We start from the raw sequence: 27608 nt of genomic DNA on the forward strand, positions 1-27608 counted from the left end.
AGCGTTCTGTAAATCAACAAATAGTATTTTTTTTTTTAAATAAGTTACAATGTTTGCAATATTTACTGAGAGGGTGGTAGATAAGTGGAGCAGCCTCCCAGCAGAAGTGGTAGAGGGTAATACAGTGAGGGTATTAAACATGCATGGGATAGACATACGGCTCCTGAATCTAAGACGAGACCAACGACTGATTAAGGTTTGAGTCTTTACAGCAGGAGAAACGGGCGACTAGACGGGGGCCGATCTGCCGGCAGGTTCTATGATTTTATTTCAGCAGACTGGTGAGGGGGTGACTTCCTGCTTTACAGGAAATGCTCTTAAGGGCAAGTGCAACAAAAAAGGGTTTCCCCCATTTAACAAGAATATTGCACAAGTCACATGATAAAATACACTGATAGCGTTTAAATTTTATTTGCGTGTTTTCAGAGAGGCTAATGTTACAAAATGCTCTTTCAGTGGCAGAAGGCTGTATTGAAGCTGCAGCTTGCACTCGCCTGGCGTTGGGGGAAGCCAGCGGATTTAGTGGCAGGGGAGGCCGGCCGCACCTGTCACGGGGGATGAAATGCTCTGTTTAACAACAAATAGAAAAATGTAGCCGGATCACGGGGAGTTACGGATTTAAAGGGACAGTAATGCAGAAATGTTTTTCTTTAAAAAATGGAGTACAGGGTGGGGGATTTTTACCGCATCTTGGTTTTCTTTTATCCATCATACAGACAGAATTAACATCGCTGGGTTTCCCCCCCTGGACTTGCAAATTAACTAAAATGCAGACTCTCTAAAGTAATACAAATAACGATGGGCTGAGTACAATAACTGAAAATAGCATTACTGTGTAACCCCTTGTTGACAGAATGCGCCAAGCAAGTAGTTGTAAAAGGCATAACCAAGGTGCATTATGGTCCACGTGCATTACTGGGTAACATTTATATTCATTAAAATATTAGGAGGTGATTTTTTGTGGTCATTTGCAGTTATAATATACACAGCGGCAAGAAAAAGTAAACGAACCCGACTGCAATTACCTGATTTTCAGCATTAATGGTTCATAAAATGTGATCTACATCGAAGTCACAAGCGCCGACAAACACAACGCGCTTCAGCTAATAACACAATGTTACTCTTTAATGTGTTTATCGAACGCATCCGTTAAACATTCACCGCGCTGGGGATTTAATTCATTGGCCCACAAAACATTTTCCCGGTAGCGCTGTGCAGCGTCAAGGTGCTCTTCAAACAACTTAAATCGAGAGCGGCTTCCTCCGTGGGGTCCTGCCGCCGACTCCACGCCTGCTCAATGTTTTGCGTATGGTAGCCTTATGAACAGAGATGTTAACCGATTCCGTCAAACCTTCAGCTGTTACTCTAGGGTTTTTTTTCTCCTCCTTGAGTGTTCTGCGTTGCGTCCTTGGAGCCGTCTTTGCCGGACGCCCGCTCCTAGTGAGTACCACATTGTCTCCATTTACAAACACTTTGTCGAACTGTGGACCGGTGAATATGTAAACTCTTTGATTCCAGCTTTATGCAAAACAACAATTCTTGGTCGTAGGCCTTCTGAGGTTTCTTTCTCGCGAGGCACGGCTCACATCAGAAGACGCTTCTTGAGAATCACAAACACAACATTTTTGAGTGTCTTTTATGTCAAACTATCTCTATGTCATTGATTTGGCTCCAGGTTTGAGAACTCCTGACTCCAATTAGCTTTTGTTGAAGTGCTTAGCCTAGCGGGCGCACATACTATTTCCAACCCACGCGGTGAATGTTTAACATTACGTATTCAATAAGGGGACAATTGTTAGCGTGTTTGTTCGTTATTGTAACTTAGATGAAGATTGTATCATATTTTAAACACATTTATACATAAATGCTGGGAATTCCAAAGGGTTCGCTTACTTGCTATATATATATATATATGCTGTACGGGTTTAATAGATAAAAAACAGGCAGGCAGAAGGTTTTGAGAAAGTGAGAAGCGCGTGCATAAGGTATAGAGCAAAGCGTAGCGAGGTGGGTATGAAGCGGCATGCAGGACACAGGGTTTATTCCGTTAGCTTTCTGTTTCTCTGCCATGATTCAGCCGCCAACCCCGAACAGGCAAAAAGGATAACCAAGTGAAACGCGTGTCTTCAGCAACTCGGGGTGACCTTAGAACACAAGCGAGCATCTTCCACCCCGCCGACGGACGTCATCTGTGGCCCCAAATAACCGTTTACACGGCAGAGGATCTATTTCCGCTGGACAGCCCGTATATTTAGCGACGGCCAGACAGCATAAACAAGGCATTGTTGCTTCAGGAGATGGTGGAAAGGGTTAATACCCTCATGCTGCGATTGGCTGTGGTTAGACAGGAGCCCTGGGGGTTTAAATACCAACCAGAGACGTCAAGTGTCGGGGTGTGTAACGTGAGATCGGGGTATTCGGCAGGAATAGCAGGTTAGTAGTCTGACTCGTAAAACATGGCGTCTGGAAGCGCGTTACGATGTTCCCGCCTCATCCACATCAAACTCAGGGGCCCCAAATCCCCGCAGCCGCTTCCAGAGACCGCCGAGTTACGCTGGGATTAATACGCTAATAAGAGAACGGAGAACACCCCGGCAGACGGTGAGCGCTAAGCCCACATATACCGAGACGTTCCTGGCTGTCTACATCCCTCTAGCAGAGAAAGTGTTAATGTGCCAAGCCTAGGAAAGAGTTAAGCATTAAAGAAGCAAGCTTGGGACAAACGTACGGTTAGTGAGAACATTAAAAGCACCAAAGCGTGTTAGTAGCGGCAGCCGCGAGCTCCCTCGAGGTAGTGCAAGCGCCAGTTGCAAGATGGAGTGTGGTGCACGTCCGCTGGGGGGAGACAAACAGCACAAGGAACAGCCGGAGGACGGACAGCGGCCATTAACCCCTCGGATCCAGAGGGTTATGCAGCGTATTGCGCTGCGCACCCCGCGTTAGCTGGAAACTCCCCATCGTCACTGCAGGATTTATATTCTCATCGTTATATAAAGCGGTTTCTCTTGTGTTTCTGTGACGGCTTTTGCGCATCTAACGCCAGCCACGAATGTCACAAACCAGGCCTGGAAGCCGATACCAGAACCCGACTGACATTTTATAGGCATAAAAACCCCATAAAGGGCTCTTCTGTGTCCGGCACGCACCGGTTTCACCCCAACCCCCCAAATAATTAACCCTTACAGTAAATTGTAGCTCACCTTCTCTGCTGGCCGAAGAGGCGCGCGACCTCCTCCCTCCCTGGGCTCCTGGCTCGGCTCCTTTGCTCCAGCCGCCTCTTCTCGACCTGGAAAGCCTCTTTGTGGCTGATCCTCCGGGCGCGAGGCACGTCGGCCAGGACAGCGTACTGCCGGTTAACAACGAAGAGAGGGCAATGCCCGGAGGATAACCCCTCGTCTGGCTGCGGCTGCCGGCAGTGCCAGTGACCTGGGGGGGAAAAGGGGTCCTGTTCGGTGCCGAGTGCGTCGGGGGCACTGTACCTGCTCGGTGCGTCGGGGGTGGAGGGCGAGGGTGGCGTTTGAGGCGACTGCTCTTCGCTCTTCAAGTCTTTGGTTTTCTCCAGGGAAAAGTAGCCGCTTTCCACGCGTGTCTTGCGTCCGCCGTCGGTTCGGTCTCCGTTCACTAAACCTCCATCTTGGACCAAAAAAGTGACATGAAATGAAAAAAAGTTAGGTAGATAATGTTATAAATGGGGCTGGGGCTTCTAAAGGGGCTCCGCTCACACTCCGCGGTAAGTCCTCACCGGCTTTGCCTTCGGACATGGGCTCGCTCAGGGACGAGGGCATCTGCCCCGGGCTGCTGCCGCCGCTGCTGCTCTCCTGCGTCTCTTTGCTCTGCGACTCTTCCTGCCACAGGGTGGATTTGGTGGCCGGGACCTTCTCTGCGCTGGGAATCCCAGTGCTGGTTGCTGCCATCTTGGCCGGCCCCGGCTCCTGAGAGCAGAAACGGAAAAGAAAGGATAGAAATTATAAAAAAAAAAAAAAAAAAAAAAAAAAAAAACTCACGTCGCATCTAAAGGTTTCCAACACAGAAACGCGTAGGATGTGGGGTTCTAGGGGTCCTGCGTGTCCAATAACCCCAGGGTCTTTATTACCCCCCCCACCGCCAGCAGCGCGCTACCGGTAACCGTGACACACGCGAGGACCATGAACACAATTTCACATCAGGACATAAATAAGGACATGTGACTTTATTCGAGGACTCCTATCACTAACAGCCGGAGAGAAGGAGGGTATCGTGGTTTGGCCTGCAGCCCGGAAGCCAGAGACGCTGGTCAGCCCCAGACGCACATCGCAGCCGGCGCTCGGGCGAGAGAGTCAGACGGGGAGAGTCACGGAGCCGGCGGGATCTTACCATGTATAGTAAAGCTGCAGATGGACCCTAGACCCTCTCTGACATCAGGCTGTGTGCCTCTCCTCCTCTGCGACCCCCCCCCCCCCCGCACTCCCACCCACCCACAGAATACTAGATTTTGGTGATTGCCCTTAAACTCCCATCCGCCTCAGTGCTTTCTGTAAGCAGCATTGGACTATGCGACTGAAAAATTAGCAATTTCTCCTAGTGGCTGAGCATGCTGGGAGTAGCACCCAGCCGGTCGAGGCTGATGGGAGTCTTACTTCCTCACTAGACCGTCTAGATAAATCTTACGGCCACTCAGCTCCCCGCCAGTTCATTATTTCCCCAGCAGTCTTAGAATAATTATCGGCGTTGATACACAGGGCGAGATGGTAATTGGTCGGTTACCTGCGGGGTCGGGGGTTCTACTTTCCGCTTCTTTTTCTGGTTCTGTTTGTTGGTCTTCGGATAAACGATTAACATCTCCAGCCACCTGGGGAAAGCACGGCCGGTGAGAGAGGGATACAGCCCCCCAAACGGCATCTCACATCCCATCATATTACAATCACGAGCCCCAATCCCATGCGTGCTTAAATTCCCTCGCTGTATTACCCTCTACCACTTCTGCTGGGAGGCTGTTCCACAGTGAACCCCACACAGATGTTTCCTAAAATACTGGCTCAGACATTCCGTAACTTTGGTATAAATTCAGTTCAGTTAAACTCTAGAGTGTAAGCTCTTGTGAGCCGGGCTCGCTGTACCCAGTGTATACATCCGCTGCGAACGTACGGACTGTAAGAAGCGCAGCGGGGTTTTTTGGGCTGTATCTTTTGCTTTTTCATCCCTGTATTTATTAAACGCGAGTCTAATGAGCTCCGTTTAACCCCTTAGACTTCGGTAAAACTGTATAGAAGACCCGACTCCAGCGCAGGGCAGTAAATCACTCCTTTTACCCCAGGGTGCCAGAAAATGAAGTGTTTCAAGTGCGGGCAGGAGAATTTACACGGGAATAACAGAGCGTGCAGAGCCAGCGCTTCACAGTTTATACAACGCATGGCCGAGCGCCACGAACATGGAAAGAGGAGCAGCGAGAAGAACGAGAATCACGCGGGAGGAAGAAAAAAGGAGACATTAACCGGGAGGCAGATTATTTTACTAACTCCATGTGCAGGATCAGAAAGCTTCACATACCCATTATATATATATATATAGCCAGAGCATAAAATACTCCATCAGGAACATAGAATCGGCCCCATCCGGCCCCCGTCTAGTCGCCCGTTTCTCCTGCTGTAAAGACTCAAACCTTAATCAGTCGTTGGTCTCGTCTTAGATTCAGGAGCCGTATGTCTATCCCATGCATGTTTAATACCCTCACTGTATTACCCTCTACCACCTCTGCTGGGAGGCTGTTCCACTTATCTAACACCCTCTCAGTAAAGTAAAACTTCCTTCCATTCCATTTCAGTCTCTGACCCTCTAGTGTTAGATTTGGGTCTCTTGTTGTAATTTCCCTCCTGTACTTTGTTAAACCCCTTTATGTATTTAAATGCCCCCCCGTCTCTCTTCATTTTTATCCTGCGTCCCGTTGCCCATTTTAGTCGCCCCCTCTGAACATCGTTATCCTCCTGGAGATGGGGGTCTCCAGAACTGCCCCCAACACTCGCGAAGAGCCTCCTCCATCTTCCTGCTACTAATGCCTCTCGCTTCACCCCCCCTGCTAGGGTGAAAACGTTGTTAATCCACCACGAGTTTACAGAAAACCCGAATTTTCTGTCAATCAGCGGGACGTTGGCCGTGATGGAACACTAGCTCTTATTCTTTTAGCAGGGAGAGTGGCTGAGGAAGATGGGAGTAGTAGTCTAAGGTGCCGTCCCCGGTGATGGTCCTCGTCTCCGATATTTCGGAGCAGCCTGGGAAAATCCGGGCTAATCCCGCGTCTGGCGTGAGATGGCAGCCTGCCCCATGGTTGCTTCTCAGTAACAATGGTCCCGTTGTAACCTCCGCTATTGATCGCAGGTTGGGGGCCGGCCTGAGACACCTTCAATTTCTATGGCCGCTCAGTACAGACGGTTATCAGAAACCGGCCCCTCGTACAACGCGCCAGGCGGCCGGCTTGCAAGCTACTGAATCTACTGAGCAAGCAGCAAGAGCCAGATACCAACAGCCCCCCCACGCATCTCCCATTAACGTCAGCGCCCTGACCTTGCGCAACTTTCCATTTATCAACAGAGTCTAACCCCCCCACATCAGGTTCTAAACACAAGAGAAAAGTTGGCCATTAAACAAATGGAAGGAAAATGTCTTGCGTTCATGCTCTGCCGATAAGTTTATGACACGATGGAAAGTTTTCTACCTGGCAGAATAAGGACGGCCATGCTGGCTCGCAGCAGCAGCCGCCTGACATTGTGCACACGCGGCTTCTGTCTCGCGTTCCCCTCCGTATCCGTGATCAGCTCTCCGGTTTAACCCCCAGCCTGCGCGACCAGTGGACGCTTACCCGTTAATGATCTCCTTGTTCTCGGCCCGGATAAAATGCTCCTCTGGAGTCAGGATGCAGAGGGAGTACTTCTGCCCCGTGCGGTTTTCGCCATCGATTACGTCGGTGCATTGGTTCATGTTTATCGTCCCCTGGGGTAGCGTGGTGGGCTGCACAGCAAGAGATCACATGTGGTTAGTGGACATTAATATTTTTCATGCATTTTACAGAAGCATATTTAAATTCAAAGCTGGATCCCTATTGGCTGCTTGGTAAGTCAGGTGTATATGTGCGATACTCAGTGCTGCCCCCTGCTGTGCTGTACAGACTTTCCGTGGCGCGTCCCATAACCATTAAATATGCATCTGCAGCCCTGTATATACATCGCTTATAAAAGCCTGACTTATGGCTACATATTACCGTCTCTGCGGGTCTGCGCATCGTCAGGAGCGGCCTTATGTGACGTACAGTGTTTGGAGAGTAAATGAAATCAAAGAGCACCGCAAATGTAACACTTTACAACCACACACACACACACACATATATATATAACCTGGGACATATAACCACGGTAACGACGCATTATACGATGTTACACATTCCGTATCATAAAACCAGATCCGCTGCACGTGACGAACGCCCGAAAACCTCCAAGAAGCCAGCAGCGCGTCTCCAGCCGCCACACGGTGATAAACTCCCTTTATCTGCAGACCTGGAGCCGCCGTTGCTGTCAGTCATGTGACATTTTGGGCGAGTTCCCCGGCTCAAACACCACACTGAGCTGATGCTTTATGGCGATGCTAATGAAGTCCGTTCCTCCACACACTTTCATTAGTCAGAGTGTGCGGCTGGGTGATTAAGACTGAGCCACTCTGAGCCACAATCGATGGAATTTACCAAAATATTAAAAACCGTCACCCCTGGACATCTTAGAGCGTGACGAGGAGAACGAGACAGACGGGTTTCTTTATAACGTTCACGCGTTCTGCATGAAGGGTCGCTAGCTTTTAGGAATTTGGTATTAATCCAGATCTAGCGGCGTCCGGCATCTCGCGGATAACAGCGGCAAAATATACCAAGAAATAAACGCAGCAAACGTCGCCCCAAATGCAGCAGCAGCAGCAAGACAGAGCATCGCACGGAGGGCACAAAACACTTAATACCCTCCTTATAATAACCCAGCGGGCAAACCTCGGCGAACGGGAGACGAAAGTGACGTCCGGCTGGCAGGACATAAAACGAGAGGTCAGAAGACTAAAGACTGACCGACACGGCCATCCACGAGAAGCCCCCCGCTAACCACGAGTAACCGTTCACGGCACATTACGCTGTTGGAAGGGGGGGCGCGCGGGAATTGCCTACTTTTGAGTTTTTATAGTTAATTTCTTATTTTTCTAAATATAACCGCGCAGGACGATTAGCAGGGACCGCTCTACCCACCACCAAGGTTTGCATTCGATTCGCCTCTAAAGCCGCAATAATCAGCCACGTGGCGCACCAGGAAAGCGATGCCGTCACGGAAAGGGTCACCTGTGACGAGAGACGCCGATTCCCCGTCCGGTTCTCCCGCCAAGCGCGGGGTAAAAGCATTCGGTGCGTTTGGCTTTAGGTCAGACTAAGCGGGAATAAGAAATAAAGAAGAAAACAGGAACGTGTCTGGCCAGAAACGTAACACGAGAAAACTAGGCTTCGTTTCACCGCGCGGAGGGATCTTTTTTATGGATTTTGCGGGAAACGGCAATTTCTGTGGAAGCTGAAAACCAGCGTCCGACGGAGAGGGAGATTTTATATCAGACGTCACTGAAAAGAGGAAGGAAAAAATAGAAAAAAGGGAAAAAGAGGAAAAAGGAGGGGGAATAAAGAAAAAGAAAAACAAGGGGGAGAGGAAAAAAAAAAAACTACAGCACCGTATGCATTATAAGCAGCATTTCTAACATTTTAAGTGAGCCCACTGTTCATTTTTAGGTGAATTTTGCACAATTTATCAAAGCATCTTTAACAATTAAATTATAGCAGTATGGCTACGACAATGCAGAATAACTCATTTGCATACAATGCCACATGGGGGGTTAAATTATTGGGCTACACAGCTGCCTGCAAACAGGGAATGAGGGCAACATGTCCTGAAGCCAATCCCTTGGGGACAGTCAGGTGTGAAGGTCGCCCTGTGCGTTTCCATGGAAACGAGGGCAGCTACAGCCAAACCCTTGGCTAACAAAGGGGACGAAAGGTAAAGCTTCTGTAGCAACCGTGTTGTTAATCCGTTCATCACGGCGACCGGATGCTCCGCGCCGGGGAGGAAACGCTCGCCAAGGAGACGGTAATGGATGTCGGGCCCGTGCGGGGAACGCGTCTGCTGCCATGCTGTGTGTAGATTGTAAGCTCTAAAGTTCAGACACTCAAAGCTCTACACGTTATTTCAGTAATAACACAATGATATATGAAACGCAGGGGGGGGTTATTCCCAAGTAACTTTGCTGCAATACGTTAGGGTGTGTGAGTGTGTGTGTGAGTGTGTGTACATCAATAAAAAGGGTTAATTCTACACTGGATGTGCGAGACCCAGGATTCCTGGCATTTTCTCCGGAGAGCGGGTCTCGCTTCTTGTTGAGAAATGTCATATTTCCAGCCTCTCAATGACGCTCAGAACTCTCTTTTTTTAAAGCCTCATCTTCCCTTTCGCTGCCGGCTGAGAGTCGTTCGCTCCCTCGACAAAAGCCCCCACGCTTGCCAAACGCAGCTCTGAAAATCTCCTTTGGACGATGGATCTTTGTGTGGTTGATCCGGCCCAGAAATAGTTTTAAAGGCATCATGACCTCTATATATTTAGATATCCCCTATAGCCAGACAATATGAACACTTCGGCTCTGTAAATATTTGCATTGTTTTATAACCGGCGCAGGACTCCGGCTCGTAGGACTGTCCTTAAAAACATTTGTTAGGCAGCTGGCAGTTTCGATGGATTCAGAAGTAAATATTGGAAGCGCCGGGCAGCTGTCACTCAGCTCCAAGCCAATAGAGTACAAAAAGCAAACCGCACGGGGTTTGGGTAAATGGGGCGAGAAGTGTTGGACTCCCCCACGTAAAGTAAATCCAAATTTGTCAGACCCTTTGAACGTAGGGACTGCAAGAAGCACTGCAGGAATCATTGATGCTATATAAGTAAAAGTTAATAATTAATAATCGGGTTCTGTGTCCTGAGGGGGGGGGCAGCATATTGAAAGGGTTAATGAGCTTTTGCAGCCTGTTTGGTTCTGAATATATTAACCGTTTCATGAAATGCCCCGGGTGGGGGGGCGGAGTGTAAATTGGAACACGACCTTCTACCCAAAATAACCAAATCCGTGTGTGAGCGGGCGGCCGAGCGGGGTCCGTGTCCTTATAAGGCCATTCAGCGAGAGCGCGTTTATCCTGCAGACGCGGCTCGCTATTCCAGCAGAGGCCGACTTTCTAGCAAAAAACGTCCTCAAATCCTCTCGGAAAACACAGAAACACTTTAACCGTCCGTGTCCCAGGAGAGCCCCCGGCGGAGGGACCACTGCTCCCACACAACGTAACCCTAAATACACCCCGCATGCAACCCCTGGGGGACCAGACGCGGCTGATGGCGCAGAGCCCGTTCCATCTCATATATAATATATATATATATTTAAGGGACGTCAAAAGAAAGCCACAGCTGTCTTTGCCTGCAGGTAAGAAGCCAGAGCTCAGGATACCTGGAGAAGACCGTCGGCTGCGTGAAGCAGTTTGGGGGCAGCGAGGATCTGTAAAGCAGGTTTTACGAGACGAGTAACTTCTCAGGAGTCAGCGAGTAAAACGTCAACGGGGGCCGCAGAGAAACCAAACCTTTAACGTACGGAACCCCCCCCCTTCTATTTACACAGAAATGTGATCCGTGATCCGTGACCCGGCCGGGTACAAAAAAAACACATGGTTTACGTGTTAATGAGTAAAACCTCAGTCTTCTTAAATTATTGCCAATAAAAAAGGTGCCGTTAAAGCAAATAAACCATAGCCGGGCCACCGTTTTATTCCTTCCAAAGTGGCCTTTTCTACTTCTACGGCAACAGCCAATCAGTGCCTGATTTTGGAAAATTACATGGAATTACAAGTCTGAGCGGGACGGACGGCATTACATTTAGCAGTGTAGGTGGGACGGCACCTTTAAGGATGGATTTGTATATTTTTTCTGCCATTTATAGCAAAAGGCTAAGTGACTTCTGACGTCTGAACGCTCACCGTTTACAGAAAGGTTTTAAACATTTTGCCGAGGATGGGGGGGAATATCGGGGGAGGGGGGCTGTCTGAAGATAGTTTCTGTAAATCCATCTTTTTTTCTCAGACACGTAACACCTCAATATTACACCTCCAAGCGGGGGGCGATGGGGTCGGGGTGCGAGGGGCAACTGCAGCCCCCCCAGCACAGAGAGTTAAGCCAAGTCACGTATACGCAGAGTACCACGGGGGCCGCTCTACAGCGTGACGAGACTCCCGAGAATATCCCTGCGTGTTCCCAACTACAGAAACCCACAAAGTCCCATTCAACATACATAGAAACACAGAACCTGCCGGCAGATCGGCCCCATCCGGCCCTCGTCTCACCTGCTGTAAAGACGCAAACCTTAATCAGTCGTTGGTCTCGTCTTAGATTCAGGAGCCGTATGCCTATCCCATGCATGTTTAATCCCCTCACTGTATTACCCTCTACCACCTCTGTTGGGAGGCTGTTCCACTGAGCAGCACGAGGTTCTAATGCTCTGCTTGCACCGCATCCTACCGGCTGCTTTGTTCCGGTCACTAATCATACGATCCGAATCACATAAACCAAGTTTATTAGAACTCCATCGCAGTCGCGCCCCCCCCCCGACCTCACGTATTTCATTGTGAAGCGGTGGGATTACGAGTTGCGTGGGGCGAAGCGGCGGCCGTACGGTGTGACGGAATCCCCGATTTAGGCCGCAGATACAGGTTTTTGGAATGATTTTCGCTGAATTCTCGCTGTTTTGTGTTTCTTGGTCATTGATATTCTGGCAGCAGCCCGGGAATCTGAATATTTTTATGCCGTGCGCCCCCCTTGTTTCTTTTTTTTGTGCCATGTATAATGTATAACGTATAATGAAGTGACTGATCCAGACTCGAGACTCCACAATAACCGTCTCACGATGTCCTCCATTAAGCCCCCTAATTCTCTATATCCCCCTCCAGCTGGGAAAAGGCAAAAAAACTCCGGGTCAATTAGGCGAGCCGCCAGCAAGGGGGGGGGGAATCCAAATTTAGGAATGCTTGAGAATCGTGCCCAAAACGCAGGCTTCCCACAGACCGCGGGGGGCCGGGGAGGAACCTCTGAGGGTCGAAGGCCTAAAAGCCGGGTAACTTCCCACATTAGACGCGAATAAAATGATAACAAAACATACAATCCGGAAGAAAGCCCCCGGCCTCATCATGCGCAGCGGCTCCCACAACACCATTTACCAAACACGTCGTCACAAGAAACACAGGATCGGCCCCATCCGGCCCCCGTCTAGTCTCCCGTTTCTCCTGCTGTAAAGACTCAAACCTTAATCAGTCGTCGGTCCCGTCTTAGATTCAGGAGCCGTATGCCTATCCTGCGCATGTTTAATCCCCTCACTGTATTACCCTCTACCACCTCTGCTGGGAGGCTAAGCCCTGAGCCCTGACGCCCATTTTTAATTTCAGTGATATTCCAGCTGCGTTCCAGAATGTATTTAAATAGAGAGCCGCTGACCTTCAGAGCCAAAGTAATCGGCTGTGCCAGAAACACCTACACCGCGCATGCCGCGTGCACACAATACACACAATATACACACAAAACACCCACACAATATACCCTGTGTCAGATGGCGCACGCGTGGAGGTCTGATTAGGAATTACCGGGCAAACCCCACGATCGCTCCGCCACGTCAACACGTTGTAATGGGTTGGCGATGGCAACGAATGAATAATGGTGGCAATAATGTGCCCAAGGCCAATGGAAGGCAGCGCCGACTCCCAGCAGCCGCCGGACTACAATTCACGTGGGCTTGGAGTCTGGACAGTAACACTTAAGGAGTTCTCAGGCAGGCCGTGGCCCCCACACACAGATCGAGTGCCTACGATTCACCTTGCGCTGGTGGCCCCCACACAGGAGTCCGGGATTTAAAGAAAGATTTAAATCCAGAAGCCCTACTGGGCCCTGAGGACGCGTTTTAAAGAGGACGGCCGCGCATTTCTCAGAAGCAATAAATCTTCGCTTAATTAACCGCCGCCTCGCCGCCGCCGCTCCGGAATGTCTTCCCGATAAATCGTGACGAAGGTATCTCGGGTTTTTACTGGAAGTAAGCGCGGCGCGGAGATTCGCCCTCTCTGCACGGAGCGCGGCCTTTACATCCCCCCGGCAGGTCAGCAATCAGTCGCTTGCGCTCCCAGTAAAACCAGCTGGGAACTGGGAGCAGCGAGCTGGATGTGCCCATAACAGGATATCTCGGAGTCATTACTCATCGCATTCACAGAAATTTGCCCAAGAATGGCTGGGAACGTCTTCAAAAGGAGTCATTTTTCAAGGCTTTGCGGGGAGCGATTTTCCGTGGTAATTACCCGCAGCTCCCAGAACAACTGCTTCTGCTACCAGGGCCAGATGGGCTTTGGGGGATGACATCACTTTTTAACCCCTTCCATGTAATACAGACCCTCGGGCTGGAGCTTCAGCCACATCATTCAGCACGAGTGCGGCCCCCTCTTACCCGTCCATCTCCCCGCATCCTAGTACCGGGGCGTCTCTGTGTCACCCGTTTACCAGCCGGACTTCACACGGACGCCATCGCAGCTTTTACTGGGAAACACCCGCAGCGTGTGCTTCCCGCCAGTGTAATGAGAAAGCGGGGATTGGTGGCAGCCTGTGGCACAGCCAGCATTATCCATTCAATTGCCTGTCCAGACCGATCGAGTATCGCAGGAGTGCTGGGCCTGCTCCTTACTCGTTCTCTTATCTCTCGTACCCTCAGGCTTCCAATCCCACCCAAAGTCTGACCATCTCAGCATCTTACATCCCTATTAGCATTAGACTCGACCCCACAGCTTACACTCCACGGCAGACCTTCTTTACAGACCTGCAGCCGAACAACGAGCCGGTAGGGGTGAGGCATCCGTGTTTAAGGGCCGGTTATCACATTCACACCCCACGGACCGGCTCCTCAGCAGCCGCAGGAACACACGACGCGTCTTTAAAGCCCATCGCGAGCAGAACCTTTACAGACAGCGGGGCCGGTTGCTGCCATGTCTAGGATGATGGGAATAGCAGTTTAACAACGTCCACGTGACCAGTTGGGGGGCCTTGGGTCTTCTCTGTTAGGTAGCTTGTCTTCCAGGTTCACCCACGTTACACCCTGCTGCTATTCCTCGACTACAAAGCCAACATGCTCAGCCAAACAGATGTGGCAGTGTGGAAACATCCAGAGGGACAAAGGTTCCCCTGCTGCCCCCCCACCCCGCCCGTGGGCCACAGGAAGCAGCCAAACACAACGGGGTCTGCGGCGGATGGAAGATAAAGATGAGAAAGGGTCCGGAAGTCTAATATCAGCCGTTTCCTCTGCCATCTGGCTGTAATTAGAGGGGTCATCGCTCCCCTGGTGAAGCCCCCTTGCGGGATGAACTCCGCGGCCACGCTGGTCGCTGTGCCTTTAACGCTCGCCCTCATGTGATGCACAGACCCGGCCGCAGGGGCAAAGCCCCCGACAGGAGCCCACGGCTGCCGGCAGTCCGCAGTACTATTACACGAGCCGGGCGTGCGGAGGACACAGGGGGACGATGCCCTTCCCTACATCCATCCCCTATACACGGAGGACAGGGGTTTACATTCCTTTATAGCCCCTTAATTAGTCAAATAGCCAGAAATTACAAAAACGGCTGACAGTTTCGGCCGATCGGGGAAAACACGGCGGATTTCTCCCAGCAGCATTTGTTTTGCGATGAGCCAGACCACAATATTATTATTACGATATAACATCAGGTGATTCAGCTCCGGAATCTCAGAACGAAATGCATCATCCAGAGAAGAAATTCATCGTTTCCAGAATCCCGCACGTTCAGCAGCTTTTATTCCCATTTTTTTTAGCTATAGCTGTGTATTTAATATAAAAAAAAAAATTAATGAAGTGGCAGCCGGCCCTGGCTGATGGGTCGCTGGCCCCAGCGGACGGGTGGCTCCGGCGGGGGAGGACCGGTTCAGACACGAGCCGTGTCCTCGGTTCCTCCGCGTGACCCCGGCTGACACCATCCGCTTCCTTTCTCAGGATAGTTTCTGTCGGCCGTCAGGGTATTATCAGCATCAGACAAACATCACAGAAACCTGCCCCGGGGCAACAATAAAACCCCAGAGCTGCGTGCGGGAATGCAGGCCTCCTCGTTTAACCCTTAGGAGGGCGTGCGTTTGTGGGGTATCAGAGTGCCGACCTCGGCTTTCACCTTTAACGGGACGCGGGCCGATCACCAGACAGCCCGAGGGCAGCGGCCGGCTAACGCGCTCGATGAGACTCAAGGTCGGCTGAACACGGGCCTTCGCTGCTCTCTGTCAGCCGTATAGGAAACTCCAGCCCCATCTCGCCAGCTTCCTTTCCGCCATTCCCCTGCAGACAGGCGCCGCTGCCTCTTCCCATGCCTGGTTACCTTTACACGCATCATGTTGCCATGGATACCAGGAGTTTATTGCACCCGGCCAGGAAAATCATAAATAATTTACCCGGCCGTCTGATGCGTAGAGCGTTTCCCTCCTCTGTCCGGAATATTCCAGGGCCCAGGAGATGGTAACTACGTCGGTGCCTTAAACGAACGCTCCGGCCATCGTGGTCCCCCCTCCCCCTGAAAATGCGTTGGGGGAGTATGCAGAATGCCCCCCATATACATTTGCCCCTTTCCCACCCCCAGCTATTTGCTGGCATTCTTCCTGCCGGGCAGCTCCATTACAGGATTATCTGGAGACCTCTTACTGACCCTGGGAAGGGCTCCCCTCGATTCTATAGTTCCATCCGAAGAAGAGACCTCTGAGGTCTTGAAAGTTTATGTAACTTTACGTCCTATTCTGTTGGCCCGATAAAAAGGCCTCATTTCTCTGAGGATGCCGGCGCGGCCTCCTCTTTTCTCAGCGCTCAGTAAGGGGCTCGGGGAACCTGCATGAACGGAGTTTGTGGCTACGACCTCTTTTTTCTTTGCTGGCGCCTGCAGACAGACGCTGTGCTCAGCCAGAACGGGACTGAGGAATGCACGGCGAGCCTCACGTCAGGCCCGGCACGTACTAACATGCTGCTCCGTTCAACCAACAGACAGTCTCTGCTTCAGGCAGCAAAAAAATTATTAAAAAAGAAAAAAAAACCTTTTGGGCCGTAACCCTTCGGGTGCCAGAGAGCAAAAAACTCTTTCGCACCAACCGCCCTCTGAAGCAAGGAGCGCCTGGCGGCTCGAAAGGAATTCCCGCACATCCTTACCGCGCCGGCCGGTCTTAGAGGTCCATCACGTGCCGAGATAATGAAGACTTCAAAGTTACGCGTCGGGGACGAACAAGCAGGAAGATCAAAGGCCGGAACGCAGCTTCAGAACGGCGTCTCTGCCTTCCGGCAGCTTCTCCTCGTGTTTATTGGCCTCCGGGTTCCGTTTGTGAGAGTAAATCATTAACGAACCCGCTGACCATCGTTACCACCCAACGGCCCGTAATCACAGCCACGTCCTACCATAACCAGACGATAACCGCCCCGTCGCCGCGCACACACGGACATTCCCTGCCACCTTCAAAAACAACCCAAGTAGCCAGCGGCAAGCTGACCGGCCCCCGCTGCTCCGCTTGGCCCTTTACAGTCACCTTAATGCCCTGGAGAGCATAACCTCTAATGCACCCCCCCCCCATGGCCAAGTTCACTCCGCGCATCCAGATGCTTCATTTCATAAATATCCCCCGGCAGGAACGTGTCGGTATCCGCACCCCGGGGCAGAGCGAAGCGCGTCGTCCCCCACAACACAACTTCCTTTTAAAACCAGGAGGGGGATCTCCCGGTCAGGTGGATAACATCAAAAATGTAAGCCTGAAGCCTATGAATAATTGTTTTGCTGCCTGAAGCAGAGACGGCCTGTTGGTTAATCCATAGGGCCCCTATGTAAATGAATGCAGCAGCACATACCAAGCAGCTTGCCATAGGTCATAAAACGATATCTTTCTCCACAACCAACCGACCGCAGCCCTAACGAAGCGCGCGCCGGGACACATACGCGCGCCGGGACACATACGCGCGCCGGGACACATACGCGCGCCGGGACACATACACAAAGATAAGCGGCGGACATCACAGCGCATAAAAAACTGAAATAAAAAATATAAAAACGGGAGCGTCTTACCATCTCGTCCAGCGCGTAGCGCAGCAGGCCGTGCTCGTAGAGGATGAAAAACCGTCTCTGCCATTTCTGGGTCGGAAACAAAGAAAAGAACGAGTGAATTTTAGAAAAGGAGCCGCCGGGCGTCCGACGGGGCAAATCACGGCTGTGCAGCGCCCAGCTCACCCCTCCGGCACTAGAAGGGTTAAACCGATGGCAGATTAATAAGTAAATACACGCGCTACGCTATAAAATCTCACCCTCCCAGCATCGCCACGGAAACGCAGCATTGTAAACATTCTTTTATTGCAACAATATAGAATTTTATTTAGATTTTAGAAACAACATTTTTAACAATAAAAACGTTCACAAGAACAATGAAAACGCTGCGCCCTCTGAATCATCCATCACTCTCAGCCAGCCAAAAGGACCTCAGACGACAAATAAATGACGTCTTCCCCAAGTTGATACCTTTTATTGGGGCAACACAAAAGCTTATGGGAAATCAGAACTCATCTGAAGAAGAGACCACTGAGCTCCTGAAAGCCTATAAAACCTTCCATCTTTTATTGTTGACTCAATAAAACGGTATCAACTTCAACTAAAGTCCCCAAGAGGATATTCGGATAGGTAAAGGGTATCGCTTTACCCCACGATACCTCCGAGGCGAGGCCAGGGTGGAATACGATATCAGCGCGTGGAAGGGAGTTTTTTCACCCCGCGCAGGAGCGCATCGCAGAGACGCTGCCGCCGTACCCGGCTCCGTAACGCTCGCTCTCGCTGTTCCCTCGGGGCTGAGCGGCGGAACAAGGACCTGATAGTTCCCTGCCAACAACAAGGAGCTCCCGGAGAACAGCGAGACCCATCAGCCAAACAGCGCTTATTGTCATGCGCAGGAACACTGCTGCACTTAGAGCCCCCCCGACCGGGGTCTGCAACCCCGGTCGGGGGGGGGTTTGTTTGTTTTTTTAATATCACAAAAAGAAAATGTCATTTAATATTCTTAATAAGTTTCAATTCAATACCCCCAAGTAAAGCTGAGGACTGTGATGAAGGTAAATGCCTCCTTCCTGCAACCCCTCTCTAAAAAAACATGTGGGACGGGTAAAAAACAAACAAAAAAAACCCCCAGTAATTTAACGCCTTTGTGGGCGAACACGGTGAAAATGACGCAATTCACACTTTTTGCCAACAGAAAACTAGAGCGTTTTTACACCATATTTATAACTCTTTACGTGGGGGGTTGCAGGGAAAAGCATTGCTCCTGCTGTTGGCACTTAAAGGGTTACAGCCTGACCATATTCCTGCCAATAGGGACATTTTAACACTTTCACTGCCAGCCAAACCTGGATACAGCTTTGTCATGCGCCTCTGCCCCGCTCCCCTCCTTTGGGGTAATTTAGGGCAGCGTTATGCTGGAAGGGGGGGCACGGGGGGAGATCTCATCAACCTGAGAGCCGCAGATTGTGGCAGGTGAAGGGCAGACGGTGGGCTTCCCCACAATGGGCCACGCGGTGCCACCTACTGCCCAGGTACACAGAGCGTTACCACGGAGACGGGAAGGAATCGGCTTCGCCTGAGGTTCTTGGCAGAGTTGGGGAACCCGAGCACACAAAGCGCGCCGTTCATGGAGAGAGAAGAGCGGAGCGCAGAGGGTCAAACGTGGAAAACGAACAAAAAAAAAAAAACCTTAGCCAAGCAAGACGTCAGCGAGCCACGTGGATTTAACCCATCGAGGGGGCTCTACAGCTCTGTCAATAAACTCTCTGCAGCTCTGTCAATCTAAAGCTTCACTGCACCTTACCGAAATGGCAAACACCCTTTCTTAATTAGCATGAAGACCGCCCCCCCCAAAAGGCTCTGTGTAACAGAGCTCCAGCGAAACCCGCACTTACTACTGCAGCTGCTGCTGAATGGCCTCTCACCGGGTATTTTGGCTACTTTAGCTTGGAAGTAATAGTTGCCTAAATGCCCCCCCCCCCTCCATGGTCATCAATTTCAGTGCAAAGTTCTAAACAGGAGAAGACAGTAGAAATTCCTCTGGTTTCCATGGCGACTGCTCCACATTTAAAATTCTGCACCAGAATGGCTCTTTATATGAAAAAGGAGCTAATCTCCCCCCAGAATCTAGTGTAGGGAAACAACTACCATCATGCTCAACAAAAACACCCCCAGCCTACAGCATCCCTGCCCATCTGCTACCCGCTAACAACCAGCAACCCCAAAACCCCCGAGGACCATCTTCACCAAGGAGCACAAGCGGGGCAAACAGCACCGGGGACGGGCTCATCGTTATAGTAACTGCACAAATAACTTGTAAACATGAGAAAGATTTCATTTATAAACCATCGCCAGACACAAAAAAAAACAAAAAAGCAGCGTCTTTACAAATCTATTCTGGGTGAAAATGTATTTTGGGAAGAATGCGTGACTTCGGCCGATGAATCATTGATAACGCTTACAGAAAGGAAACGGCTCCTATTACCTCATCGTGCTAAATGAGAGGGGCTGGCGCTGCAAGGGTTAACCCCGCAGAAGGGGATCCGTGGAAATAACGCGACCATCGCTGGGTTTTGTGGGTTCTGCTCTTTTTTTTTTTATATTGGTTAATTTTCTATATTTAATCCGTTAGCGGCCGATGAGGTCAGTCGGGAGAAAAACATTCTGCCCAATGAGATTCTTTCACTGACCGGCGGCTCCGTTGGGGAGCGTTAACCCTGCGTATCCTGAGACAGGCAGAAACCCTTTCGTTTCTCCAGGGTCTGATGCTCCATTTGTTGTCTTATTTTCATATGAAAAGAGTGTTAGCTCCTCCGCCCAAAAAACATTGTGTAGAAATCTTGCCACATATTTCATGTCTTTTTATTGAGACCCTGTCGGCCCAAATAAGTCACATGTGCGGATGAGCATGCGCCGCCGTGCCACTGCTTCGCCTTACCCGAGACCTGTGCACTGGATTGTCGAAGTCCGTGCCCTCCGGTGCCAGCAGCAGCCATCCTCCGTATATGGGCTTGGCCTGGGGGAGCAAAAAGAGAGTGTGAGCAAACCGGCCCCTGGACCCAGACAAACCCCCCCCCACGGAGCAGACATGTCATTGAGGTCCCCAGACACAAAGGCTGTGCCAACACATAGTACTAAGGGTGAAAATCTTATTCCTCCCTTTCTCACCTGAGGACGGAGACCAAACCCTGGCCAGGTAACCCTCGTCCCTCCAGCAGTTACCCTGCAGCTCCTATACACGATGGGATGAGCTTTGTGGGAGTTGTGCATTCCCAGCTCTGGTAAAACGGAAACACTATTGCTTTATGCCACAGGCTGCCGCATTTGGTGGCCAAACCGCCGGGCACGTGGCCTCCACCTGTTACACAGACGAGAAGCGGGCGGCTCTGCACAGCGTCTAACGCCGCAGTCCGCGCCTGCACTGGATCAGAGGCGACAGATGCACCTCAACACCGCCAGCCGGTGACAAGCAGAGAGAGAGCAGCAGGAAGATCTCCGCTCCGTTTATACAGGAGAGGAAGTCCTGCCACGGTGACGCTACACAGCCCCCCATCATACAGACGATACACAGCCCCCACATTATACAGACACTACACAGCCCCCCCATCATACAGACGATACACAGCCCCCCCATCATACAGACGCTACACGGCCCCCCCATCATACAGACGATACACGGCCCCCCCATCATACAGACGATACACAGCCCCCCCATCATACAGACGCTACACAGCCCCCCATCATACAGACGCTACACAGCCCCCCCATCATACAGACGATACACAGCCCCCCCATCATACAGACCGACATCTCTCCCAGACGCTACACAGCCCCCCCATCATAGACGCTACACAGCCCCCCCATCATACAGACGCTACACAGCCCCCCCATAATACAGACCGAGGTCTCTTCATGGCCCGTACGGTGCACAGGAGCTGGGAAACCGGGGGACACCTGAAGATTCCCGCGCATGGAGACGCCGCCAAAGTCCCCCGCCATCCGCCTCAATACATATGTCTATATAAGGCCCGTGCGATGGGGGCGCATCGTATAAACAGTTTACTGACACAGGTCTCGACACCGCGATTTGGTGGATGGAAAGCATTTACAGGACGCAGACCCCGCAGCCGGGTCATTCACCCCGGAACAGGATTATATTATAGGGTTTACTCAGCTGCAGGGGGGCAGATCTAAGAAGACCCTCCTTACAGGATATTGTTATATACAGAGAAGATAATTCTGTACAAAAATACTTTGTATCCACTTTACACCAACACAGTCTGTAAAGAAAAAAGCGAGCGGCGAGCCGACACGCGGCGTAAAGCCAAATAATGCTACGAGGAAGCGTATATAAAGGGATGCGGGAAGGGGTTAAAATGTTGCCAACTCATCTGTTTATTGGTTGACTTTCCTCGTTTTATGAACTATTCGCCCTTCTCAAATTATTGTTACAGCCTTTTAAAAAGTAGACTTTACAAAGAGGCGGAGCTTCACCAACTTACAGCCAATAAAAAAACTAATCGCTTCACCGTTCTGCTTCAACCTACAAAAACTGCCTAAAACACGGACATTTAAACACAGAGATACATTCCGTTACTGCAAGCAAACCACGTGATCACAAAAGAGACAAGACGGCAACCAAACCTAGCCAAGTGTATTTGATCTACACATTGCCTATAAAAAAGGTACGGTATAGCTCAAGCACCGTATACAATGTCTGTATCAGGTCTGTGTGTACGGGACGGAAAGGCAAAAATCAGACTGCCGGGCATGTTTGATCTACACGCTGCCGTAAAGAAAATGCCAGCAGAAGGTATAGATCAAGCACCGTGCGCTACCTACAGGCAACTATCACTTGGCACGAGAGATGGACTCTACATAAAAGTTATAAACCTGAGCGAAGCTTTTTAATACGAAGTGCTTCCCGTAATAAAAAGGACAAAAAAGAATGTGACATTAAAGCCCCTGTCAGACCGCACACCGGGGGTATTTATTTTTATTGCCGGGTTTGAAGCCGAACACAGCTGTTACTCTCTGCGAGAGCGCGCGGCATTCCTGCGCTCAGACCATCGTTCTCCGATACGGTCTCTTTAGAGGGTTTTTGTGACGCCGGCCGTTTACAGTAAAGTCAGGAGGATTTTCCAGCTGCCCCCTGCCGTCTCCATGGGATACGCGGGCAAATAATCGCACCACAGCCGCTCCGGGAAACGAGCACCGAGGGGGGGGGCAAAATAGCGTGGAGTCTTGCTACAGGGAGTTTAAAGGGTTAAAAATCATGATTCCACCCTGTGAATGTATTTGCGCCACGCGCACCGACGCATATTGATCACCCCTTGATTCGCTCTTTAGCACAGAGAATGGGGGTAAAGGAAAGTAAACAGGATTCTCCTTCAGCCAATCAATGAGCAGATTTGGTCACACAAAAGAACGCAGGAGCTTGTGTCAGCCAATCAAATTCTAGAAAGAGGACCTGGCTTCCCTGCAGTCTGACTGCTGTAATTGGCTATCCCTGCAAGTGCCTGACTGGGGCAAAAACACGAAGAGTTAACACGCTCTATGTTAGATCTTATGCATTTGCCCATTCAGAGACAAAACTGCACCCTACGGGGGGGGAGGGCATTCAGACGCCCAAAGCACGGCGAGGCGTACGCGGAAGCCAATAACAAAACATCGGGAGCGATGCACAAGGCGAGCGGCAGCATTCCAATAGTTGCTATGGTGACTGCACCGGTCCTACAACTTCATAAACTGCCTGTTAGAGCCTAAACGGAACTCTTTCAGTGCCGGAGGGCTTGCGATGACCCCGAAAAGGTGCAAAGTTAGGGTAATACCCGGAGCGAGCGCTCCGTTCAGACCCCTGATGCTGCGGGAGGACGCTGTGCAGAGCTCCGGTGCAGACAGAAGCCAGCTCTCCCGACTGACGCTCCTGGCAGAGGTTACCGGTTACATCAGCCGTGTGGATTACCGTATTATGTCACCGGCCGCGGCCCACACAGAAACCAGCCGCCGGGGGGGGGGCACGATTCACAAAAATGTACAACCCACTCATCTGTCTCTTTCCACACAGACCCACAGCACCGACTCTCCAAACACCAACATGCTCCGTGGCGCAGTACATGCTTGGGACCAACGAACACATTGTGACCGACTAGAACTTCTCTACAAGAGCACAAATTTCCGGGGGGGGGGGTTGGTTTGAGGGGGGGTTAACAGCCTCCACATTGTTGTTGGAGTTTAACTCCCATCACAGTCAGCCTCCTCTATGTTAAAGCGATGGCGTCTCTGGAAGCTTTATACGCTGCAGGCATCGCGGATTATCCGGGCCGCACAGATAAATCACTATTAGCGGCCAGGATTCTAATTAAAGCAATAATCTCATTATCACAGGATTACCCAAAAAAAAGGGTACCGGAGTTTATGGAAAAACAATAATTCATGTTTTTAATCCCAATTCTCATATCTGCCCTTTGAGCTGGCACCAGGGTGTTGCGCCGTCCCATCGCATTGACAAACCAACGATAACTAGTATTAAATGCGACCCTGGTGTCGGCTGAGTGTTTTAGGAGTTTAAGTCCAACAGAACAGCAAGGTGGGCAGCCCTCCCCGCACCCTTCTGCGGCTCACATGCCTATTGTCTCCCGCGGGGGCCGCGGTACAGAGCCGGGAGATATCTTGGCTCGCCATAAACGAAGCCGCTTAATGTTCTGGAGGATTAATGGCCGCCGCCGGCGGAATTTTCTACGACTTGGAGAAGGATCCGCGTCCGCCGGCTTCGAGATCCCTCCTCTGCCGCAGACATATCTGCCCTCCTAACAGGACTGCGTCACAGATCCGGGGCAGCTTTGCCAAGGGGGCACTTCTAGGCGCTATAAAGAACACTGATATAGTCAGTAGCGCGGTACAAAGTGGGAGAGATAACTGCTGAGCGATGGCAGAAAGACTGCCAAAGCGATCAAAGCCCTGGAATTACTATTACGTCTAATGGCTGCTTCGACAACTCCCAGAACCCTCAGCCACTGAAAACACGTACAAGGCTCAGCAAGGCCAGATGATTCGGGAAACAGAGGAGCCAACGAGGTGATTAGATCTCGGGGAAGATTATTACCCGCGCGGAGGCGTTAGAGGCGGCCTCCATTACCCCGGGGGGGGGGAGCTCGCAAGCTCTCGGTTCAGGTGTGGAAGTGGGAAGAAACTTGTGGGGACCTGAAAATTCACGTACGAGCTGCCCCGGGGTAGAGCCGTCAGTCTGGACGCGAGGTGGGAGGCGGGGGAGAGGAACGACTCGAGAGAGCTTTCTGCAAATCAAAAACTGGGCAACAATCAGGGGAAGCGGGCAATTCCTCTGTATAATAATAATAATAAAAATAATAATAATAATAATAATAAATAATAATAACAACAACAACAATAAAAATAACAGCAGCAGCGCTAAGGACCACATCTGCCTCCGCTGAGGACCACACATCGGAATCTGAGACTGCGCATGATCTGGGGCTATAAAAACATTTCTTTTATTCCATCGCAAAAACACCGGACCACTTGCTATCCCAACAGGGTCACAGCCGGGGGCAATAAGGGTAAATCCCCCGGCACGGGCCGCACTACGGCTGGAATGCCCGGAATCCAGAACACGTCGCACCAAGCGTTTGCTAAAAACATAGCAGGGGGCTTGCGAGGAAAGGGCCATCGGCCCCCGCGGCCTGAGCCGGTGCAGCCGGTACCCGCTTCCTGGGGACAGGGCCAGCGGAAAGGTTTGGGAATTCTCCCTGTACGCCGGCAGTCGCCACGGCAGCAACCCGGCTCCGGAATCCCGCTGCCAGGACAGCGCATTCAGGAAATATGCAATTTCCACAGCTAAGTGCTACCCATAAAGCCCAAGAGTCCACACTTAACCCCTTCTCTGCTGCAAACGGAACGATTTTTCTCCTCCTACTCAGGGGCTACAGAGATTCGGTGGTTAAACGACTTCTCAGCAGCAGGGGCCACACAAACACACAATAATGTGTACAGGGGAAGGCAGGGCCCGGGCCCTCAGATCTCAGGCCGTAGTATACAGTTATTGGGGCAGAAAACATTTAATTATTAGGGGCCAAGTCACTCCCCCCAGGACAAGTAACATCAAGATAGATCTGACCCTAACAATGCATCGCGCACGCACACAGGCCCTCCACGTCTGTCACTGTCACAGGTGTCACTACGAGGACAACAAGGGCAGGTATGCAGGTGGGGGAGGGGTCCGGTGCTGTCAAATACCTTGTTAAAGGGCCACTGATACAATGTGACAGAAGGGAAATGGGGGAAGGTCCAGTGCCAGGCACTATTAACCCTTTAAACGCAGGCTCCTCTGGAATCCACGGAGAAAAGGGCTTCTGGCACAGGTGTAACAGAACCTGCCGCGCTAGATACCCTCAAAGTGCCCAGGGAAAGGTCACAGAATGGCATTAACCTCTTCAGCACCACCGCACTGCTCAGGCCTGGCAGTGGGGTAAACCACCCTAACAGACTATGGCACATAAAACATTAACCCTGTCAGTGCCATCCAGGACACAACAGAATGGGGCCACATACGATGATTACAGAGTCCACACACATCAGTAACCCTTTCTGTGTCAGTCACACTACAGGGGTTACATTAACACATCAGAGAGCCCATACAAATGCCATTAACCCCTATAGTGCCAGGACATGTCACCCACCCTGGAATGGAAAGCGTTAAAAGCCGCTGAAACAGGGGTGTCATTCCCTGACATTAACCCCTTCAGTGCCAATCCTACACAACAGGTTAATGTCCTATGCAGTGGTCCCAGTGTCATTAACCATTTCGGTGCCAGTGGCGCAATGGGGTGGGGCAGAGAGAAAAGTCATACAAATGCCATTAACCCCATCAGATGGTGCATGTCCGCCACCCTGGGACTGCAAGGAGTTAAAATTCCGTAACACAAACAGCAGTGTGGGAGGCAGAACCTGACGTTAACCCCTTAAGTGCGCCGGTGTGGGTGGGTATTAACCCTATCGGCGCACCCAAAGGCTTAAGGGGCCTGTAAGCGCCGGGTTTAGGGGAACCTTTGAGGCCCAGGCCCCCCATATCGCCTCCACTCCAAACCCCAGGCCTCACATGCACCCCCACTCCAGGGCTGGCCCAGAGCTCCCTGCGTGTGGCCCCCAGGGCCCGGCCTCACCTGGTTGAGGTCCTCGTCGGACAGCAGGTGGGACTCCCGGGGCTTGAAGCAGTTCTGGCATTTGCTCTTGTTGAAGATGTTGGCCTGGAACTTCTTGCACGGATTGTCCTTCCCGGACATGGTGGGCGCGGGCTGTGCAGGGGCCACACGGCTCTTAGGGCTCCCGGGGGGCCAGCGGGCCCTCCCCCATCACTCGGTGGCGCTCGGTGCCGTTTCCGCCGCTCGCAGCTAATGACACATTGTGAGGAGCCCGGCTAGAGGCGCGGGGCGGAGCCAGGCGCGGCTGAGTGACAGCGCGCGGGACCAATCAGCAGCCTGAACTCCCTCCCCCACCCTCTCCGCCCGCAGGATAACAAAAGAAAAGCCAAGAGCCTGAGAGCTGGCGGGGGAGGCGGAGAGGGGCGGGGCTAGGCCGGGAGAGGAGGTTGGACTGCAGCATTCCCCAGGGATCCTGTGACAGCTGCTGGGGCGGGGCGTACGAGCTGAGCGCACAGCGCCGTGTATACCGTAGACAGCACCGAGTACAGCATATAGCAGCGCCGAGTACATTATACACAGCACTGTGTGTGCTGTATATATACTTTATACAGGGTACCGTGCACCATATACCGGTATTGCTTATATAATGCAATGTGTACATGTTATAGCCCTTAAGCCGGTCAGCCGGTACATGGCAATATATCCTATATACAGGATAGCGTGTTCCGTGGGTATCCCATATACAGGATAGCGTGTTCCGTGTGTATCCCATATACAGGATAGCGTGTTCCATGTGTATCCCGTATACAGGATAGCGTGTTCCGTGTGTATCCCATATACAGGATAGCGTGTTCCATGTGTATCCCGTATACAGGATAGCGTGTTCCGTGTGTATCCCATATACAGGATAGCGTGTTCTGCGTGTATCCCATATACAGGATAGCGTGTTCCGTGGGTATCCCATATACATGATAGCGTGTTCCATGTGTATCCCGTATACAGGATAGCGTGTTCCATGTGTATCCCATATACATGATAGCGTGTTCTGCGTGTATCCCATATACAGGATAGCGTGTTCCATGTGTATCCCATATACAGGCTAGCGTATTTCGCGTGTATCCTATTTATAGGATAGCGTGTTCCGTATATATATCCCTTATACAGGATAGCGTGTTCCGTATATATATCCCTTATACAGGATGGCGTGTTCCGTGTGTATCCCATATACAGGGTAATGTACAGTGTATCAGGCCCCATCCGGCCCCCCGTGTAGTCGCTGGACTAGT

General features: G+C 51.2%; 1 protein-coding gene across 3 annotated transcripts in view; it reads right to left on the bottom strand.

The window, feature by feature from the left end:
• The window catches only part of MPRIP (myosin phosphatase Rho interacting protein), a 47233-nt gene extending 20598 nt beyond the window's left edge, over nt 1–26635 (bottom strand). For all 3 annotated transcript variants that reach the window (XM_053471393.1, XM_053471395.1, XM_053471394.1), the window contains exons 1-7: nt 26344–26635; nt 20103–20180; nt 17189–17254; nt 6833–6981; nt 4744–4828; nt 3743–3932; nt 3480–3633 (exon numbers count right to left, since the gene is read on the bottom strand). In XM_053471393.1, the coding sequence (XP_053327368.1) occupies nt 3480–3633; nt 3743–3932; nt 4744–4828; nt 6833–6981; nt 17189–17254; nt 20103–20180; nt 26344–26463 (842 nt within the window). In that variant the 5' untranslated portion in view covers nt 26464–26635. The remainder of the gene's footprint in view (nt 1–3479; nt 3634–3742; nt 3933–4743; nt 4829–6832; nt 6982–17188; nt 17255–20102; nt 20181–26343) is intronic.
• Between the last annotated feature and the right edge of the window lie 973 nt (nt 26636–27608).

This window comes from Spea bombifrons, chromosome 7, assembly GCF_027358695.1.
Source record: "Spea bombifrons isolate aSpeBom1 chromosome 7, aSpeBom1.2.pri, whole genome shotgun sequence".
Lineage (NCBI taxonomy): Eukaryota > Metazoa > Chordata > Amphibia > Anura > Pelobatidae > Spea > Spea bombifrons.